The sequence below is a fragment of the Artemia sp. Qi Xiang Cuo genome, chromosome 7, assembly GCF_049724085.1.
Source record: "Artemia sp. Qi Xiang Cuo chromosome 7, ASM4972408v1, whole genome shotgun sequence".
NCBI lineage: Eukaryota > Metazoa > Arthropoda > Branchiopoda > Anostraca > Artemiidae > Artemia > Artemia sp. Qi Xiang Cuo.
The window spans coordinates 24,851,104-24,865,165 of NC_142800.1; the positions used below are offsets into that span (position 1 = coordinate 24,851,104).

Below are 14,062 nucleotides of genomic sequence, written 5' to 3' on the forward strand. Positions count from 1 at the left end.
CGGAGGGGTGGGGAATGTGCGTCAAAGGATAAACGGATAAGTACGGAGAAACAAAACATAAATTTTTAGGCTCAAATTATTAAAAGAAGTTTTTCGGACCAACGTTACCAAGGGAATTTTTTGTCCTACTCTCCGTTTTCAGGTATTCAGGTACATTTGAATAACATAATTTTCTTTATAACATAATTTTATTTGGTACTCCTGTACTAAACGCACTCTTTTATATACTGCAATGCAAACCAGTCATAAAACAGACCGAGACGCGTGATGAAAAACAGGTTTACGCTGGCTTGTGGGATATAAACAAAGGCAAGAACTATATTTAAACTGTTGTTTTTTTGGGGTTTAGAGGAGGGGGAAGGTACATAGGGTAGGTTAGGTTACGTATTTAATATATGCTATGCTTTAACCCCCCACCCCACCCCTAATGTGCAAATATATAGCCCAAATTTGTTTCTAAACTATTTTATATTCATCCTATTTTATTTTATTTCATTATCATTAACCAAACTAGCACTATATAAAAGAATGCGTTCAGTACAGGAGTACCTTTTATTTACTACTATATTTTATAGATTGCTATATAATTTCCCCGGGTGTAAGGAGAAGTTGTTTCAAATGATGTAATCTGAAATTACATTTCAAATTGATGATCTTATTGATATTTCTAATCCATATTATAATTCAATAGTTTCCTCATTAGAGCAAATCCATTTTCTTATAAACAAACAGTCAAAAGGTAACATTCAAATTTAATCCAAACCCGGGAATTTCGTAGGCATTTGACCCATAATTCATCAAACTACACGTCCATTCAAGAAAAAAAGACTCGGGCCATGAGATAGGGACTGTTAATTTATAGCGACAGATATTCGGAATTGCATATCACTTGAGATTCCGAATATTCAAAGCGAAGCACTTTTTCCTGTTGACCATTGCCAGATATTCTTTTTTGCTTTTTGATTTAGTTTGTAATTTGGAATGACAAATATTTTTCTCGCCCTGTCAAACCAAGAAATGACTTTTTGTTATGAAATCTCTCAGCAATATGAAATTTTCTTTGGAGTGATCTTTAGCTGAAAAAAGAATGCTAAAAAAAGGATTTCATTTTGCATTCATGGTAAAATAACATCCAAATAACATTTTATGATAATCGTGAAATTTCACATACGAATAAATACAAAATTTCATTATAGGAAAAGGAAATGTAGCTTTTACCAATGTTTCACAAGTAAATACCAGACATATTAAATCCCTTCTTAATAAATTATAAGGACGAAAGGGCGTATCCAGGATTTTTGTTCGGGGGAGGGGTTACAACCTTTAGAAATATCTTCAACATTGAAGATCAAGATGGGACTTGAAGTATCTTAAGCGACAAATATTTACCGGTGAACATCAGTTGCACATTACTATAAATTGTATGTGTAATCAATTGGTCCTTTTAAGCCAAAGGTGTTCACAGTAGTCGAATTCACGAAAATTACACAGAAATTATTCTGTATGTTATGAAGTAAGAATTGTTTTCTAAATTCACACCGTACAAATACTTCCAAATCACTTCCGGGAAAACATAAACTCGCAAGTCTAAGAAAATCAATTCAAACCAGAGAATAAATTCTTACCCTCCCTCCACATTTTCGGAAATTGGTGCCTCAGATTCATCCCTCCCCATTTCACAACAAATTTCAACCTAGCTATTATAGTCTTTACCACACACACACCACTTCCGGAAGAACATAAACTCGCAAGTCTATGAAAATCACTCCAATCCAGAGAATAAATTCTTACCCTCCCTCCACATTTTCGGAAATTGATGCCTCAGATTTGTCCCTCCCCATTTCACAACAAATTTCAACCTAGCTATTATAGTCTTTACCATACACACACCACTTCCGGAAGAACATAAACTCGCAAGTCTATGAAAATCACTCCAATCCAGAGAATAAATTCTTATCCTCCCTCCACATTTTCGGAAATTGATGCCTCAGATTTGTCCCTCCCCATTTCACAACAAATTTCAACCTAGCTATTATAGTCTTTACCATACACACACCACTTCCGGAAGAACATAAACTCGCAAGTCTATGAAAATCACTACAATCCAGAGAATAAATTCTTACCCTCCCTCCACATTTTCGGAAATTGTTGCCTCAGATTTGTCCCTCCCCATTTCACAACAAATTTCAACCTAGCTATTATAGTCTTTACCATACACACACCACTTCCGGAAGAACATAAACTCGCAAGTCTATGAAAATCACTCCAATCCAGAGAATAAATTCTTACCCTCCCTCCACGTTTTCGGAAATTGGTGCCTCTGATTCACCCTTTCCCATTTCACAACAAATTTCAACCTAGCTATTATAATACTCTCCACCATACACACATCAGAGAATAAATTCTTCAATCTAGAGAATAAATTAAAAATCAATCTAGAGAATAAATTCTTACCCTCCCTCTACATTTTCGGAAATTGCTGCCTCTGATATTTACCTCTCCCTCCTCTCACAACAAATTTCAACCTAGCTATTATACTCTCCACCATGAACAACAGCATTTCCAGCAAAACATATAACTCGCAAGTCTATGAAAATCACATATATCCAGAGCGAAAGTATTCAAAGAATTAAGACCGAACATTTCTGAATAGCGCCTTAGATAGAAAATAACTGAGATCGGAGTGCGTCCTATCATTAAAATATCATCAGAGATCAGAACTATCATTCTAATGCTTTCTCCACCTTTCACATTAAAGTTCCTTAGTTAACAGATATAATTCTATAATTATAGGCCATCTGAATTTTTCAAGGCATATCAATCTAATCTAGCACGTTCCTGTCAACCCTGTCCGCTATTTGTCCTACACCAGGGCTGCCACTGAGAATCTTATGAAATCCCAATAATCACTCAAGAAAAATCTTCAATTTTTAAAAATAAATCTCAAGACATTAAATCATAGCAAAGTATATATTAATATAATCTATTCCTTTTTATAAATTTTATTTAATACAATTTCGGAATATATAATTTCGGATGGTAATGATAAATGTAAATACTTTTCTAGATTCTAGGCTCAACGCCGAATTCCCAAGATATTGGGAAAAATCCCAAAAGAGTGGCAGCCCTCTCCACATCAATTAGTTATCCTTTCTTAATTTTCAATAAAAATAATAACAATTTATATTCAATATTATAGAATTAATAATTATTATAATTCAATTTAATTTTCAATTAATAATTCAATAACTCTTAACATTCAATAATATTCAATCCTTTTATTCATTTCTTAGGGACTGAACAGACGTAATATTTTCTTCTATTGTTTTAAGAGTGCACAGTTACCAAGGACAAACTGTTTTTTTTTTTTTTTTTTTTTTTTTTTTTTTTAGAGAGAGAAAATACAGCGTTTTCTTGACAAAAATTTTGTAAAGCATGGACGGCAGTATACCAGATTTCGCTTGATCAAGCCATTAGGTAGCATATTATATATATATATATATATATATATATATATATATATATATATATATATATATATATATATATATATATATATATATATATATATATATATATATATATATATATATATATATATATATATATATATATATATATATATATATATATATATATATATATATATATATATATATATATATATATATATATATATATATATATATATATATATATAATATACTACCAAAGAAATTAGATTATTGAAGCTTATCCGATTTCAAACAACCATATGTACTAAGCTTGAAAGTTTTGGTTTTCTTTTTTAAGGTTTTTGAATCGTTGTAATACCTAGTCAAAAAAGAGAAAAATCATTTGCAATAATTACAAATTTTCGTTTTTTGGGCTTTTCTACTGACATTGTATAGCTCGTTTCGTTCAAAAAGGTTTTCTTTTTTCAAAAAGGAATGCAAATATTTTTGCAATTACGAATTTTTGCTGTTTAAACTTCTCCATGCATGAAAATCTTCAATTTTTCCACACAAGTGTGACAATGTCATTGCAATACTGATGTATATAAAAATGACGTCGCTCACATAAATATCTTTTTTCCAGAATTGAGGCTCTTAACGAATTTTCTCAAACTTCTAACCTATCCAGATCGTTTTATAGGCCAGAATATCCCAGGATGCCAATTTTTTAGAAAAAATATGGAGTCAATTTCGAGAAAAAAAAATATATAAATACATACATAGTTATTGCTCACTTATAAAGATAGTAATAATAAATAATATAGTTGCTGATGAGATGCAGTTATGCTACGTCTTTTTTTTAGGGGGGAGGGAGCTGGAAATTACAGCATTGATGCTAAAACTGTTCTTCGAATATCTATTATGCAACACTTTACCATTGTCGAGGTTGAGTCAATTAATCTACTGAAATTTGAATTTTGAAAACCAAATTTTCTGAACTTTGACCACTTTCATACTGAATCCTCCACTTCGTGACAACCTTCATGTGAAACCGCAGAAATGTTTGTGGACAACAGATAAAATCTTACTAATTTTTCGCTTTTGTCTGCTAAGGTTAGGGGGTATATAGACGATTTGACTCCATCAAGGCGCCGATATACCCCTCCCCCTTAGATAAGATTAACCTACTTCTAATACAGTCGGCCAAATCTGTTTGCTTTTCTTATTTACGCTCACCATCAAATTAGTTCAACCTTAGGTGACAATCTCTTTCTTTTTTAATTAGCACAAGTTCAGAACATGACGCACTTTAACCTTGCTTGTTCTCAGAGCAGGAGGCAGGATTCTACCAGTAAAAAAACTCAGTCCATTCCTTGACAGAAATAATCAAGCTAAAGGATTTCATTTTCTCTAGAACAAGCACTGGGTCACTGAAAATGCTCAATATGTCAAATAAATATTGTTCGAAGAGGAAAAGAAGAAATACAAGGAGTTCCAACCTTAGACCAAAAACAATCAATTTCTTTTAGGGAATTTCTTTAGGGGCTGATATATTTATTGGGTGAGTTGAAATCCTAATATAATTAGGGATATAATATAGACTATATGTAAAGACACGGAAAATAATAAAGAAAAGTGGGTAGATGAGGCATTTAAGGATTTCAGGTATTGGGCCTGGGCTGGAACCCCCTCCCCCATACCTTGAGTGAAAAGCAGAAAAATATCATACCTGCTCGGTTTGACTGATCTATCATAGGCTGCACAATCCTCCGTCTTGCATTGATAAACCTAAAAAAAAATTAATAATATATATATATATATATATATATATATATATATATATATATATATATATATATATATATATATATATATATATATATATATATATATGTATATATATCACTATAATCAAACTCACTTGTAATTGGGGTGCAATTGTTAATGGAAAAATAGTATAAATTTCCAATTGTAAGGAAATATACGCAGATAGATTGATAGACAGATTTATTTAGAACAATTCCACACATACAGAATTTTGAACTTCTCTCCCAAAAATTTTGTCCGACTCATCAAAAAAATGCATATAATTTTTTTTTGATGCGTTTTGTAAAGTTTTTTTTGAAACACCCTCCAAAAAATACCCCCCCCCCCCTCCCTCCGAATCGGAATCACGGATACACCGTTGCTTTCAGTTGCTATAAATTTTTAAGGCTAAAATAAAGATTTTAGACTTTATAAGAATAATTTAAGCATCTACTACAATTTTAATGCATGTTAGCCACCTTTAGAAACGGCTTTAGATTTTAAACAATTTTTTTAGTGTTATAAAATTTTTTTTAGTCACATCTCTAAAAAGATAACCTTTCAAACATATAAATTCAGGGAATAATGAAACAAGTTCAATGAAAAGACAATTCAAACACAAGTTTACGCTACTGTACTTATTGGCTTAAATGAACTTGTTCCGTGCTTATTTCTTTTTATCTTCAACAGGGGAATGTTCCGCAAAAAAATGCAGATCTTTTTCCCCCTTGCCGTTTCTTCGTGAGGTATTGCCGAATCAAAACCTTCCCAAAGCCCTTTTTGGAGCCTAAATGTTGCCATTTTCAGCCTATAAAACGATAGTAAAGTTCACATGGATAAGAGCTACTTTTATTTATGGGTGGGAAACAAAATAGAAAGACAAAAATAGCAAATTTCATAGAGGGAGAAGCAACAGTTTAACGAGGGAAGAGAAAGTAAAACTCAATTGGTGAAAAGGTGATAGTTTTAAAGCAACATGGTGAAACATAACAGATCCATCAAAAAATTAACATGCAACAGTGCCATAGAAAAATTGCTACCCTAGTGAATGGTATATACTTAATGCAGGGTTGACAGATAGATGATTCTGAAGCGTTTCCACAGTTTTCAAATCCTTTAAAAGCCAGAGATTTGTTTTTTGAGTTTTCAGGAAATAGAAGCAACTAGTACCAGCTTTCGGGCTAAGTTCGTAACGCAACGTGGTGGGTTTATCTTCTACGTAGTGAAGTAATTGAATTAACTGTGAATTTACTAAACAATATTTCGTTTATGAATAAAAATGAATTATTTTATTTTCATACCGTCCAACCAAGGGCTTATCCAGGGGGGGGAGGGGTATTCGGTTTGAACCCCCCCCCCCCCTAAATTTGTGTCAGACTCTTAAAATACAATAAAATGCGTATAAACAAATTTTTGATGCGTTTATAAATGTATTTTTTACCCTCCACCTGAAAAAATTCCCCATACGCCCTTGCATCCAACAGAAAGAAACATAAAACTATAATATATACCATGTCAAAACCATATATATAAATGAGATATCAAGCCATCAAATCTCAAGAGTTCAATTTGGGAAAGTAAGCCCTCACGCCTGGAAAATTGGAACAAAACAAATAGAGGGTTTATTTTCGAAACAAATACCCTCAAATGCATATGGATGAGCAGTAATCCTATGAATAGAAAAAAGTTCCAATATTCCCGGAAAATGACAATTTTTCACTGACAGTAATCGAGGGAACAGCTGAGTTTGATCGCTTGATAATATCTAAGTACGATTGAGATCGAAAACTCCATGAGAAAGGGGGCAAGAGGGGCAGGAAAAAACTGTAGGTTCAGCTGGTTGATAATAAACAAAAGGCTTTATTAATTTTTTGCCTCTATAGATTTAAACAGAGCCCGTTCTAGATTGACGCTTGTTTTACCTTATAGAAATCTTTCAAGCGATATCAAAATGTTATATACATAGACCTACCGTTATATAATGGTAACTTTTTTGATAAACATGAGAAGAAAAAGTCCACAGTAGCACGTCATTCTATATTATATTTTATAAATTTGAATAAATCAGAAATAATAACCTAAAAAATAAGCGTTATTTAAACTTTCTAGACGGCATTCGAAACGCGGCACGGGAGCATGATTTTTTTCAGGGGGCCAAATAATACAAGAAATCGGGGATAGAGGAAGCTAAAAAACAAATTTAATTCGATAATTTGAATGAAATCACCCAGCTAGTTTGATCACCCAGATAATTTGAATAGAATCACCTTAAGACAATAATTTACTTATTTTTAACAGATCCAAACGAGAAAGTTTCAATTTCTATACTTTTAGTTTTGTCACGACAATATGATCGAACAAAAAGCTTTGAATTATCAGCTAGAAGATTTGTGTTTTATTTGCTGCAGAATTTATACCCGAATATCGGCTTTCAAAAACTGAATTTAAAACTTGAAAATTTGGCATGAAAAGCTACACTATGAGCACATTCTAAAGTGTTTAACTTTTTTGGTTTCGATTTTATTGTCTTCCTATACACCTATCAAATTATTTTTGTTAAACTTATACAGATAAATAACACGTATATCTATATCTAGTATTTATTCCAAGACATTTGAGAATCAACGAGGAATTTTGTGAAGACAGTAGATGATTTTTTTTTTTTTTTTAATAATGTTTAATGTTTTTGATTTAATGTTTTTAGTTGTAATTTATGTTTGAATTGTGATTCTCGTTAAATATTCAAGTGTAAATTATGTCTTAAGGTACTGTCTTCACAAAATTATTAATTGAAAAAGATTGTTATTAACCTTCATAACTTCTTTATTATTACTATATTATATAATCGTCTATATTATTGCTTCCTTTTACCTTCTTTAGAAAAACGCACAATTCCAATGTAAAAAGAAGAAAAGATGCAATTGTTTTTGTTTTCTTTTATCGAAGAAGCCGTATAAGACCCACACAGTTCAGATCACACTGATTCTTTAATCTTCAATCTGAGCCATAGCCATACACGACTTCAAAATTAACCGACGAAAAACAGCAAAGAGTGCAATTTCATGTAAGCACAATGAATTCGCCATACTTCACAACTTTCCCGATGCGCCCCTATCCCAATCCTATTGAAAGTCATTGAAGCTTAAATCCCAACTTAAACCTTATTACCGGGATTAGAGAACGGTAATGAGATTCATTGTCAGATGTTAGACAAGTCAAGTTTACCTTTACCATTTTATTACACCCCCGCTTGAAAAGGCAGCTGTGATGCAGGGGGTCATAGGGGGCTAGAATAGCTTTCATTTATGCCCCCTTGAGAGTATTTTTAGGCTATTTAACACTAACAATAAACAGTTCGGGGCATCAATAATGGAAGATTTTGACAGACAAAAAGTTGGATTTAGTTTTGGTGATGTACGGTAGATTGCAAGAAAGTTAAATTTAGGTTCAAACACCTTTCAAAAATTATGATATTCTTAATTATAATTTCCAAGCATTAGAATTTAAATATCAAAATTGAAACATGGTGCATTGCTTAGGCTAGAAAACTGTATCAGCTAGTACCAAAAGTTCAGAAACCAATTTTTTCCCCTCAGCTGTCATTTTTAGAAAGAGGAAATAAGCTGAAAGACAGAAAGTTATAATAAGAATGGAATAAATGGCCTTTGAATTCGGACAGCAGCTATTTTTCATTACTTGATTTCGGCTTTCGGACTGTTGACTCGGGATTTTCCAGAAGAGTTTTCTAAGGTTAGTTTTAAGAACTTGTTTGACTGACCGCGTATCAAACAATAAGCTGTGCGAACAACAGGGATCGATCCCACTTTCTATGGTTATAATGAAAAAGAGTTTAAAATGGCCGGGCCGTTTATTATGGAAGAAGGATTATAGATTTCTAGAAATTTTGCTTTTTACCCGTCCATAGGGGGCGAACGAAAAGCAGAAACCTGGAATGGGGCGGGAACGGGTCACGAGAAAGATCTAAAGGGTTGGAACTTTATGGGAGGGGTAAAGAGTGAAGCCTTGAATAAGTAGGATGGAAGAGCGCGCGGAGCTATATTAGCCTCAGGTAGCTTGGTACTACATTGATTGATCAGTACTAGTATTAGCAGTAGCCTATATAATATCAAAATTTCTGCATTATATGAATGACAAAATAACAAATGCATAACATAATACTAAGTGGCAAAACATTGTGTGGATCAACCCCTCCCCCATTGCCCTTTAGAGCATCATGTCATACCCGAAACTCCTGTACTCCACGACAGTCGTGGAGTTTGTAGCTTAGTATATCCATCCCTGTGACCGTTGTCTCAACTATTATTATATATATTTTTTTTCGGTACAATCCCTTTATATGGGCCTCTCTAAAGAAGTCCAACAAGAGATGCTACAGTCAAACGGGAGAGATCCGTTGAAAACCCCGTTTTTACAAGATGATTCAAGACACTGCTGTAGAGAAATACATTGTACAGTGTGGTTTTAAGATATTTAAGGTGTTGTCTTTTGGAGTTTAGATAGGGAAAAAGGTACCTAGGTTAGGTTAGGTTACGTATTTAATATATGAAATCATTTGCCCCCACCCCCACTAATGTGCAAATATATAGCCCAAATTTGTTTCTAAACTATTAGATAGTCATCCTATTTTATTTTATTTCATTAGTATCAACCAAACTTGACTTTTTAGAGAGGCCCATATAAAGGGATTGTACCTTATTTTTCTAAATCGTCCTTCTGCATTAACACCCGGAGTTAAAATCAGGGGGAATTAGATTGTTCTGGAGGAATCCTCTTAATAGAATAGAATCATCAGCAAAAGGTTAAAAGCCTTTAGTGAAGGGGTTAATATACAACCAACAGAATTCACACCTTACAGACAGAGACATCTACAAAAAGAAATCCACAAAAAAATCGAAAAACATTAGTAAAAAATTTTCGTAACTACTGGGGCTTTTCTTTTACAATGCGCCAATTATGGAGGGGGTGATCTGCCCCCTAGATTTTATACCATCCTAGGATTTGAAAAATACCTTTTTGGGGGGATTTTCATTGAAAAAATTGGAAAAAAAAACTGTAAATTGCCCCGCCCCTACATTTTGAAAGAACAGATTCCCCCCTTAATTCCGTGAATTAACGCCACCATTGTTTTAATTCATATTTCCCTCTTTCTTTTTCCCTTTCTTATATATAAGTTTAACATAACGCATGCTACCCCTTCTATGCACCTACTTTATTTGTAATGAAGCTCAGAAAGGTAGAAATGGAAAACAAAAACGAACAAACGAACAAAAACAAACAAAAACAAAACAATAGAAAACAAAACGAACAAATAAAAACGAAAATATAAAAAAGTGACAAACATAAAATGAACGTTGTCAACATCTTCAAATTACCATAATTGGTTTAATTAAACCATTAAATGAATAATTTAATTTTCGTTGATGGTTTTTGACCAGCAGATGTCATTATTTGAAATTATTTGTAAGTCACCTGCTTTATTTGTAATAAAGCTCAGAAAGGTAGAAATGGAAAACAAAAACAAACGAACAAAAACAAACAAAAACAAAACAATGGAAAACAAAACGAACAAACAAAAACGAAAATATAAAAAAACTGACAAACGTAAAATAAACGTTGTCAACATCTTCAAATTACCATAATTGGTTTAATTAAACCATTAAATGAATAATTTAATTTCCGTTGATGGTTTTTGACGAGCAGATGTCAGTCAAAGAGGGGGTTCAGCTTGCCATTTCCAGTTAGAGCCACCCCCTGATGAGGGGACAAAGGAGCATCTCAGAGGGGGGTTAAAACGGTCTTGTGGGGAATGACATAGCAAAATCAAGTATCGGGGGTATAATCAAATAAGTTAGTGTTGTTATCGAAATATGAATGCTTTTATCCATCAAATTATGAAGATTGATTTTGTACAAGCACAAGGGATCATGTGTTAATACAAAAAAAGACCAAAGATATATTATTATTTGATGGCCAGCTAGTATTTTTTTGTTAAAGCGTCTTAAAAAGATAGCCAGGGATAATCCAAACAACAGTTACCAAAAGGAGATACGTCGACGCATACCAATCTCACTAACGAGTTTCCAAAACTTGGAATAAACTAGACAGGGTTTCTACTTATGAAACGTTTTATATTTATTTAGTATGATTATTACCATTATTTTTTTGCATAAAGAGGAGGAGTCAAAATAGACGATACTTCCTACTAACAGTAGGAAGTTAGTCGAAATTGTCTAAACTTGAGACTATTTTAGTCAACATCATCTTTGCCTAGGCAACATCTAACGGAGTCGCATCGTTTTTTCTTCTGCATGTTTTGGGAATACAAAATCCATGTTACCTACAATTCTTTAAATTTGTACGTACATCTACTCATAAATATGGAAAAACGAACAGATGACAGATTTTCGATATTTTTCTATACTTCCCTCGTAAAATAGAGTGCATTAACGGTGAACGGTGAATTCTGGCCGCAAATTTGTGTATTCTATAATACTACTGCAGCATACATTAAACGAATATCCATAGGCAAACGAAGAGGCCCCCAAGACCCAACCTCCCAAGTCGTAATTTCTTAATTTTACATCATATTTATATGATATGTGAATAATTCATCTATCTTTATTGTTTGGACGGCATTATTCCCTTATCAAAATAAATAAATAAATTATTACATATATTCCTGATTTTAAGTTTTTTTTTTAGTAGCCAGACTACTAAAAAAAACAAAAAACAATAGCCCCCCCCCCTAAATAAGCTTCTCATTCTTAAATATCTTCATCAATAGAGAAATCCAAAAGATAGATTCTCAAAAGGAAAAAAAAGGTCCCAAGCTGGACATTAGAAACCGTTGCCTTGGGTTACAGGACCATGATCATTCCATTACGGAAGTGTTTGCGACCCATTCAAATCTCCAAGGAGCGGTCGTCAAAACGTAATGGTTGAATGCTTTCTGCCAAAGCACGGAGGGATAGACAAGGAAAAACAAATGTTTTTTTTCCAATGAAAAGAACAGCATAATACTCATAGCGATTTGATGGAGAAGACTTCAAGGATTGTTTCGATCTCTATGCAATGTTAAAATTTTTATTCGAGGGCCCAAATACTTGCAGAAAGGTCAGGGGAGGTAGGATAAGTGATGCCAGGTGGGGGACGAAGAAGTGTGAAACATCCTTGTTGAAATTGGCCTGAAGGATACTCCTTTCTCCCTAGAGAAATTGTGACCTGAAATGGGCTCTTTTCATGCTTAGAAAGGTTGACTGACAAGCGTTGTAACTGAAATGTTCTTCTTCTGGTTAGTAGAGAAGCGAAAACAATGATAACGAATTGACGGCGACGACTTTAAGATTTCTTTTTTTTCCTAGCATGCCCTACAAGCCACAAAATATTCTTGTCTTTTTTTTTAAATATCAACTATTCAAAATCTAGTCAAAATAGCGTTCAAAATTTAATTTAAACGATTTAAAATTAAACAAAATTAAATTATTTTATATTATTAAAATTTTGAACTATTTAAAATCATTCTAAATTAAATGTTTTATTTACTACTAGACACAAAGATTCCATTATTTTGTTGTTGCTGTTTTTTTAATATAAATTACTTAAAATTTTGATCAATCTTTTCATATAAAATATATCCATAATTATTTAAAATTTAAATTACTTACAGTACCCAAACACTTTTCAATACATTTGACCTGTGAGGTGATCAATATAAATTTCTTATAAACCTGACACCAACAAAGGCAAAGAATATTTTTGGCAACAAAATCAAATTTTTGGCAACAAAATCAAATTAAATGATACAAATTAGGCCCCAGATTAAATAGCTTAATCTCGAAAAACAAGCATAGACAGCAAATATTCCATTAAAAAAACAAATTTATATGCTCTTAAATGATAGTAAAACATTGCAATGTGCTTTTAAGAATGAATGAAAAGCTAATTCGAAAAATGTATCACCAATGAAAACTGCCTGAATTGTTTCAAAAACAAGTCAATAACCACTTTAATAGCTTGAGGGGTTTACCAATACTGTTTCAAGGGAGTCACATATAGCACATCAAGTCACAAATTATATAATTTTTTTTTTATTTGCATTTATTTATTTGTTGTTTTTGTTTATGAAGAAAGGGCTCTTTTGTTTCCAAATCAACTTCCAAATATTTCTTAATGGGGGTGTTCGACAAAACTTGTTTTCAAAATCTGGGGGGGGGGGGCTCTTTTTTTTATTTTTTCCATGAGAATAAAGAAAACAAACATTTTTCAATGTAAATGCACAAAATATGGATTTTCCTTAAAACCTAGGGGGGACGTGTGGAAACAATCTAGGGGACATGCCCCAATCCCCCAAATGACACCATTGCTCTAGATCGAGACAAAATGTCCTTGGTGCTTCTTAACCCTTTGACAGCAAATTTATTTGTTTGCTAAAGAATACAAATGTATTTTTATAGTTTTGTTTGTTGTTCTCTTATTGTTTTCTTTGACAGCATGATGTTTTCTATTTTAGTAGCACTCTCTAATTCACCTAGGAAACTCTCAGACTTTAGATTCTACTAAACTGTCCGATTCCTTTCTTTTTTTTCGTCTTTTTTTCTTTCCTTATTTCCTACAGCATAGTTGACAAAAACACTAAACGGATAAACTCTGACAATATCCACATACATCTATTTTTACTGCCGTCTTTGTGTTGAAAATCAAATTACAGATCGCTGACTTCTTTTTTTTTTCGTATTTGGTGAAGTGTGCCAAACCTAAGGAGCTTGCAATCATAGTATGGCTCCATTGTGCTTGGATTATTA

At 32.7% G+C, this 14,062-nt stretch overlaps 1 protein-coding gene across 1 annotated transcript in view; it reads right to left on the minus strand.

Annotated features, from left to right (window-relative positions):
- hth (Meis homeobox homothorax) overlaps nt 1-14,062 on the minus strand; it is a 225,812-nt gene that overhangs the window by 17,610 nt on the left and 194,140 nt on the right. Inside the window, exon 12 of the mRNA XM_089092120.1 lies at nt 5,164-5,222. Within this exon, the coding sequence (XP_088948246.1) occupies nt 5,164-5,222 (59 nt within the window). The remainder of the gene's footprint in view (nt 1-5,163; nt 5,223-14,062) is intronic.